General features: G+C 39.5%; 2 protein-coding genes across 2 annotated transcripts; one reads left to right on the top strand and one right to left on the bottom strand.

The window, feature by feature from the left end:
- On the bottom strand, positions 1–1,849 carry LOC103459493 (achaete-scute homolog 4). The gene is made up of 2 exons (XM_081604317.1): positions 665–1,849; positions 1–532 (listed from the first exon to the last, which is right to left on the bottom strand). Exon 2 carries the CDS (start codon positions 505–507, stop codon positions 1–3), a length of 507 nt encoding a protein of 168 aa, XP_081460443.1. The 5' UTR covers positions 508–532; positions 665–1,849.
- A 243-nt stretch (positions 1,850–2,092) lies between these two features.
- On the top strand, positions 2,093–6,853 carry LOC103459543 (uncharacterized). The gene is made up of 3 exons (XM_008401188.3): positions 2,093–2,297; positions 3,085–5,655; positions 5,964–6,853. Exons 1-2 carry the CDS (start codon positions 2,233–2,235, stop codon positions 4,118–4,120), a joined length of 1,101 nt encoding a protein of 366 aa, XP_008399410.1. The 5' UTR covers positions 2,093–2,232; the 3' UTR covers positions 4,121–5,655; positions 5,964–6,853.
- Positions 6,854–8,401: the final 1,548 nt, after the last annotated feature.

Here is an 8,401-nt window from a genome sequence, read left to right as displayed (position 1 = left end):
TCAGTAAACATTGTCCCCGCTGTCGCTCATGCTAGCTTTGGACTCTCCGTCACTTCCGCACTCTGTCCTCCGCCGCAGAGCTTCGCAGTCGCGCGCCTCATTGTACGACATCTCCATCCGGGAGACGTCCACGTTCAAAAGGCCCTGCAGATGCTTGATGTAGTCAATGGCCGCTCGCAGCGTCTCCACTTTACTGAGCCGCTTGTCCTCAAACTCCTGCGGTAGGTGCTCTCTGAGGCGCGCGTATCCCTCGTTGACGCAGCGCACCCGGTGCCGCTCGCGCTCGTTCCGCTTCTGGATGAAGGCGGGCTCGAAGGAGTACTCGCACACGCCGAAGGGAGCGGGGAAGGGGAAGCGGGGCAACCGCCCGCAGGGGAACCCCTGGTCGAAGTAGGCGGTGTCGATGTGGAAGGGCATCCCCAGCCGGAGCGCATCCTTGTGGCGCGCGGAGCCGCTGTTCACGGAGATCCCGCGGAGAGCCAGCGGAGGCACAAATAGATTCTCCATTAACTCCTTATTATGAGATATGCTTCTGAAGAAACAAAAAACAATAACAACAACAAAAAACAACTAGCGTTTGTGGTTAACAGGAAAATCACGGACAATTCAGGTAAGTTAATGCGAAGATTTCTTTCTTCTTTTTTTTCAAAAGTTAATTTCTCACCCTGTCAGACTCTCCTCATCTGTCCAACGCTTTTCAGGAAAAGTTTCCTCCTGATGGATGAAGGGATAGAAACAGGCTAGTTCTTACTTGAGCGCTTTGAGGCGCTTTACCTGTAGGGGTGTGATCTGGGGCGGAGATGGTCTTGGATAGAGATAAAACTACAAAACATGTCCTTCCTTCCGCTCAGTGGGAAGTAACTCTCACCGCAAAGGAGAAAACAACAAACTGCAAGAAAAAAAAACAACAAACCTTATCTTTCATCAGTACTGAAAAGCCCTGTAGTGTACCAATGTGGGTATTCTTTGAGATGACAGATAAGTTTGTCACAATTTTGTTTGGGGTTTTTTTTACGCTCACAAAATAACCTCTAATGACTGTTTTAAACCCAGAGTCTAATCTGTAAAATATAAATTCGAAATACAATTGATGGCAATTTCTTTTTCTTGTGTAAAATACTTACTCTATGCCAACATGATCCAAGAAAATCCCAAACTAACTACAAAAAAGAAAGAAAAAACACAGCAAGAAAATAAAAAATACATCATAGCCCAATTGTAAGATTTTTAAGCAATATCTACAAGTTAATGAAACATTTGTTTTTATGCCAACTCTAAATAAATAAACACTTCAAAGTTTGAGTTTTTAAACATTGGCATCTGTATTGTTCACACAGTATGCAGATGACTACTGAAACTATTTGTACCTTCTTTAATAAAAAAACAACAACACATTAAACATAATTATTTAATATGCTGAGGTGTTGGTGTTGGTATCGTTGATGAAGAAATACATGAAGATGAAAATAACAACACTGAACCTGCAACCAAATCCCAACTAATTGTTCCCGGGCAGGAAGCTATAGTGTTTGCACTTCAGCACAGCTACTGGTTAGAGGAAGTTAGAAAAGTTGAAATGTCAATAAGCCTTAATATTTGCAACTAATTATCCCAGGAAAAAAATGGATGACATGTATTGCATTTTGTATCTTTATGTTGTGTTGCAAACTAAAAGCAAATTATGTAAAGTTTTAGATCATTTGGCCACAAATGAGCTAAGATGAGCTAAGATTTTATGCCCGTCTAAAGTCATGTTATGTACTTTAGATACCCAAATGATCTAAAATCTTAAATCACTAATTCATTTATTGAATATGACTGTACATCTTCATGTCTGGTAATAATCTGGCCTGAGTTTGTCTTGCGAAATTGAGCTCAGCTTTCTAAAAAGGGTTCAATTGCAGGTCATTTGTTTTTTAACAAGCTGGATGACATTTTTACATAAGGTCAGGTTAAATTGGATGAAATTCAGCATTTGAAAACCTCTTATTGTGCACATTTTTGTTATTTAAATACACCACAACTGAAAAAGAAATATTTTTTTTTGGTTTTGTCAATGATTTAGCAGTTTGCCTGATTAATAGAGTTGCCGTGGAGAGATTGCCATGGATACCAGAAAAAAACCAGACTCGCTTGTTTTCATTTAAGACATTCAGACTTCTAAACCACCTGGTGTCAAATGTATCTGCCAAAGTCAGCAGGCCAACAATCTGCTGAGTGTGTGAAGAAGAAATGTCTTATGAAGACAGGGTCGTACATTTACTCACATATCTCCGAACCGATTTTAGGAGTCCAAGGTAAGGATGGAATTACTGGATATTTATGAAGGAATTGCAGATATATTAGTTTATACGTTAGAGTAAGATGTAAAATGTAACTGTCAGTGAATTTCTCTGGGTAGCAAAATTGATGTTTAAGAAACTTGGGATTGGAAATGTAAGAACTAGTTTAATTTACACCATTTAGACTAAGTACCTTTTTCCTTCCCCTGAACTGATTGTTGTTGGTCTAGTCCACATGTGTCAAACTCGAGGCCCAGGGGCCAAATCAGGCCCGCCATATCTTTTTATGTGGCCTTCTAGACTCCAGATATGAAATCAGTCATTCCCTCCAGTTTTTCGCAATAGCAAAATTCATGCAAAAATCAGCAAATCCCAGCATTTTAATTAATTTTTTTTTGTGCTAATGCGTATCTGTGAGTTTATTGCAAATTCTCCACAAAAAAACGTTTAGTTTAAATAACTGAAAACTCAGAACTCATAAAAAATCACAAAAACAATCACGGAATCCGAAGACCGATCAATGTGATAAGATGTTGAATACTTATCAAATGCAGAGGCAGCTATTTATTTAAATGGTAAAAGTTTGCTAAGGGGTCTTATCAATACATTCTGGCACCTTGAGAACATCCAAATATGGCCCAAATTGAAAATGAGTTTGACACCCCTGGTCTGTCTCATTAAAATATGTTTAGGATCATTATGTTTCAAAATGTGGAACATTTCTGAGGGCAATGCAACTTTACACTAGTTTGTTTAGCTACATTCTCAGTGAGCTTGATTCTCTTTTTATATGTGTTGTCAGGTCTATTACGCCCTCAAGACCTGAATATGGACCTGAGAACAAAAGCACTGCCATCGTCGAATTTAAGAGGATATTCAAACTCATCTGGCATATTGTTTTGATCGGAATTCTGAGCGGCATCCTCCTCGCGGTGGTATTGGTCATCATTATTGAGTGGAACACCAACCAAGACGTGATAATGAGTCTAGAGCAACTCAAAGAGGAGATGGCGATCAACACTGAGAGGCTGCTAGAAGAGAAAAACTTGATTGCAGAACAGCTGAACTTAACCAGGGCAAACTTCTCCATTCTGAAGGCCGAGTATGACCAGATGTGGGACAAATCTTCTTGCAATTTAACCGTGCTGGAGATGGAAATCAACCGCCTGAATGGGGTCTTGAAGATAGCTGGACAAAGTAGAGATCAGTATGAGAAGCAGGTCAAGCAGCTGACGAACCAAGTGAAGAGTTTCCAGAATAATATCCGGCTTTTGGAGCAGGACAAGAGGAAACAGAGTTCAATCCTGTCCTCCAAACGGCTCGACTACATCTGGAGTCTTTGTAACCGGACCACGTTGAGGTGCTCCCGCTGCATTCGGGGTTGGAAGGAGCACAATTCCCGGTGCTTCTTACTGACCAAAGTGGATAAGAACTGGGAAAATGCTCGCATCGATTGCCTCAAATACAAGGGGGACCTAGCTGTTGTCCTGAACGCCGAAGATCAGGCGTTCCTGACGAACCTGACGTTCCAGTTTAAAAAGGCAAATCCCAGCATAAACTTTCACTCAGCGTGGATCGGACTGCAGGACTTGGTCAAGGAAGGAGTTCACTTCTGGGTCAATGGAGAGAGAATCAAATGGGATGCCATATACTGGAGACCTGGCGAGCCCAACAATGACATCACTACCCGGGACACTGATCAGGCCGGTCAGGACTGCGTGTCCATAGTACCACCGAATGCGGTGGGACCTGAGGGCTGGATGAACAGCTGGGATGACATTACTTGTGATGGGAAACGTCACTACATCTGTGAGACTGAAGCTCTGATTTTGGCCTAGGATGGACGAAGTCCTGTTTTAATCTGGCGACAAGACACATGTGGGAGGAAGTAGTAGGATCACAGAGACTGAAATGCAACATTCTTGTTAAAAAGCACAAAACTCTGAGCAGACAAAGCTCAGAATGAAAGATTGCAGGGACAGCATCATGCTGTTGGGATTGGATGGGATAATGAGAAGGTAGATGGAGCTAAAAACATATTCAGTCTATACCCTAAGAAAATCTAAAACTACAGAAGAAGCAAAAGCAAAAAACAATTTAAGAATTGTTATACATTGCGACCTGTATGGTTCACACAGTATGCAGATGACTATTCGATTCATTACACCTCCCCCCCCTTTTTTTTTTTTTTTTTTTTTTTTTTTTTAAGAAAGCATCGAACAAGAACACAGAATAATTAAAAATTCAGAAATGCTACTGTTGGTATGCTTGATGTACAAATGTCGGAATACACAATTAACAACAACAGATTTAATTAACAACAACCAAATCCCAGCTAACTGTTCCTGATCAGGAAGCTAGTGTTTGCCCTTCAGCACAGCTACCAGATACAGGAAGTTAGAAAAGTCGAAAACTTCAATAAACCATTGCATTAAAACAATGGAGTAAAACCTTAACATTTGCAACTTATTATCCAAGTCATAACAGAAAAATTTTATATATACATTGCATAAAATATAACATTGTAATTGTATATGATGTATAATTGTATAAAATGTTATAAACTAAAGCCAGTTTGGAAAGAATAATTTTCCCATTTTATGACAAATAAAGGGGAGAAAGAAAATGGTTTGCTGGTCTCCCAAAGTCTTAGATATGATTTTGTGACACTTTCTAGACTAAATAGATGACAGGGACTTTGATTTCTACTGTTTCTGAAGTTTTTTGATGATTATCTTTTTTTATAGATGGTGCTATAGCTTTTATTTTACATTTCATGTGATAATGATAACATAATATGACAATGGGGCTTGTTTGAGTGCATTCCGATTTATTAAATATGATTATATCTTCATGTCAGAGCCTCAGTTTGACTTAATTACAGTTTTGTGTTTTAACAAGATGGCTGACATTTTCATGTTGACTCAGGTTAGTTTGGATAGCTTTTTTCTCCATTACTGAATGAAATTCAGCATTTATTTATTTTTTTATTTCCTTTATTTAACTAAACCCCATTAAGATCCAGATCTCGTTTTCAAGGGGGACCTGAAAACTGATTCTATTTACTCATCTTTATTCAAAATTGCGATTTTGAAGTAGCACATCTTACGTGCTATTTGAATTCATCAAAACTCAAAATAATGTGTTTTGTTGTTGTTGTTGCTTATGTTTTTTTCCCTCCAATGATTCAGCAGCGGGATTCGTCGAACTGGCACGGAGAGATTGCCATGGAAACCATACTCCCTTGTTTTAATTTAAAACATGCTAATTTTTGTCCTTTTAAAATCACCTGGTCAAATGTATGTTGCCAAAGTCAACAGACCCATGCCATGACATTGCTCACGTATTTAAGAAACGCTATAAGGCTTCCCAGGTAAGGATGGAATTACAGGATATTGATGAAGGAACAGCAGATATATTGATTGTTGGGTTGTTAAGATGCAAAATGTAACTGTATATGAAATGGGTTGCAGAATTATTTCAGAGATCTGAGATTGCAAATTTTAAGAGTTACTTTTTATTTACACCATTTAGACCAGTTATTTTTACTTCCCCTCCACTTCACGAACAGATTTGTGTTGATATCGCATTGTCATTTTGTGGCAAAATGTGGAAATATTTTAAGGGCACTGCAGCTGAACTTAATTCCTTTTTCTTTTTTTTTTTTTGGTCTGTTGTCAGGTCTAACTACACACCACCAGAACTTGCCCATGCACCTCGGAACCGAATAAACCGCACCGCAGAGTCTAAGAAGAAACAGAAACGTCAAATTTTGATTATTGTGATCAAAGTTTTGAGCGGGCTCCTTGCCATACTGATGTCACTCTTCATTCGCGAGTTTGTCAAGGAGAAAGACATAATGACGAGTCTAGAGGAGATGCAGCTTGCAGTGAACAGCGCCAAGAAACTACAAAAACTCATGTCCTCCAAGCGGCTCGACTACATCTGGGATCTTTGTGACCGGTCCACGCTGCAGTGCTCCCGCTGCCTGCCGGGGTGGAAGGAGCACGCTTCCCGGTGCTTCTTCCTGTCCGACGTGGATAAGGAATGGGAAAATGCTCGCATCGATTGCCTCAACTACACGGGGGACCTAGCTGTCGTCCTGAACGCCGAAGATCAGGCGTTCCTGACGAACATGACGTTCCAGTTTAAAAAGGCAAATCCCGGCATAAACGTCCACTCAGCGTGGATCGGGCTGCAGGACTTGGTCAATGAAGGAGTCCACTTCTGGGTCAATGGAAAGAAAATCGATCCGAATGTCATATACTGGAGACCTGGCCAACCCAACAACGACACAGATCCCGGTGACAATGTCCGTGATAGGCATGGTCAGGACTGCGTGTCCATAATACCGCCGGATGTGGTGGGGTCCGATGGCTGGGTGAACAGCTGGGATGACATTAGTTGTACATGGAAACGTCAATACATCTGTGAGACTGATGCTCTGATTTTGCCCTAGGATGGAAGAAGATGGACCAGAGAGACTGAAATGTTGTGAGGGCAACGTCGGGTTGTGCGGATGCGTTTGGAACATGTCAATCCTGGAATAAAACATTTTAGAATCTGAAAAAGACTGTGTTGTCATAGAAAATCAAAGTCCAGATTTCTGTTGATAATTCAGTGTGTGCCGAGACTTAAACCATTGTCCACAGAGGCTCTCCCACCAATCCGAGAGACCTGAGCTGACTGTAATAAAATGTACGCTCGCCAGACCTCACCTGAAGGGAAGATTGGTCATGGCGCCGTACTTCCACTCATCAGTATGAACAAAACTTCTTCATCGAATTTTTCAATGCCTTTGCCGTTTTAATTCCTTTTTCTGACCATTTGCAACACACCGGAGGACGTTCCCGATCTGGAAGCTTACATTGATAACTACTACTACAATTTCACCATGGTTAAGACCGATAACCCCGCAACACAGCAGGAGAATCCAACACCGACTTACTAACGACAGATATCGAGGTCAGTGTTCTTGTACGGAAGCGTACCGCGATTCAGAAACGACACCGCGGCTTTTCTAAACTGTTAAACGTTTATCGTATACGATAAATGACATATATGTCAATCACTTTGTATCACAGTCTTTGATTTTGATTTGTATTCCCCATTCAGCCATTTGTAATCAATTTAATCTTCAGTCACCTACCACGTAATTATTTTTTTTTATTTTATTTTTTATTTACTGCTTTTGTTTGTTTCAACTGTTTTTGCCCTCCTCTCTCTCTTTCTCAGTCACTATGCACATGCATAGGGGGTAGATCATTTCTACATACATTCAAACGCCAACATTCAAATAAGATCATATTATTTATGCCAATCCAGCACTGATTTATCTTCAAATGAACAACCTAAAAAAGAAATATACAGCAACTTAAACCAGCTTTAAAACACAGGAAATACAAAAATTGTAATAATCACTCACCTGGAAAAGCTGAAAGCAGACATATGCTTTTTACAGGAAACCCACCTTTCCAATACAGAATTAGATAGTATCAAACTTAAGCAGTAGAGTCATATTTATTCATCAACATTACATTTTATTACATCAAAATATTCATTTTAACTACATTAAATCTATAGTAGATCCTCTCGGTAGATTCATAATCATCACTAGTAATTTATAACGTAACATATGCCCTGGCTAACATTTGTGGACAAAATAAAGATGACTCGTCCTTTTTTCATAATTTTTTTCCCTCCCCTATTAACAATTCTACAAATGTTATAATATATATAAAAAAGAAAAATCCACCATGTCAGCTATTTTAAATTCAGCTGAAGAAACAGCTCAGGACCCTCAATAAATTAACAGTATCTTTAAATCTTTTTGTATTCAGTTATGCACACCAGATAATAATCCAAAAGATAATAAAATAGAATCCTTCTTAAAAGGAAAAGATCTTCCTCATTTATCTAATGAACAAATTAACACGCTACAGATTCACTCTCACCAGGTGACCTTCATAACGGACTTTTTAAAATGCCCAACAACAAATCACCTGCTAATTAATTCATTGATTAATTAATTAAATCAATGTTTTTCAGAATCGGTGTCTGGGTAGACATAACATATTATTGTTTAACTTCACTCACACATTCACGATATTTTCTTGCAC

The sequence above is a fragment of the Poecilia reticulata genome, chromosome 23 (genome assembly GCF_904066995.2).
Source record: "Poecilia reticulata chromosome 23, P_reticulata-male-v2, whole genome shotgun sequence".
Taxonomy (NCBI): domain Eukaryota; kingdom Metazoa; phylum Chordata; class Actinopteri; order Cyprinodontiformes; family Poeciliidae; genus Poecilia; species Poecilia reticulata.
Note: the sequence above shows the minus strand (reverse complement) of the source record. Positions and strands in the feature narration are given on the sequence as shown.

What these genes read in the sequence shown, in the direction of transcription:
- LOC103459493 (XM_081604317.1), bottom strand. Translation starts at nt 507, where the DNA reads ATGGAGAATCTATTTGTGCCTCCGCTGGCTCTCCGCGGGATCTCCGTG.
- LOC103459543 (XM_008401188.3), top strand. Translation starts at nt 2,233, where the DNA reads ATGTCTTATGAAGACAGGGTCGTACATTTACTCACATATCTCCGAACC. An exon ending in ACCGATTTTAGGAGTCCAAG is followed by an intron (nt 2,298 to 3,084) that starts GTAAGGATGGAA and finishes ATGTGTTGTCAG; the next exon opens with GTCTATTACGCCCTCAAGAC.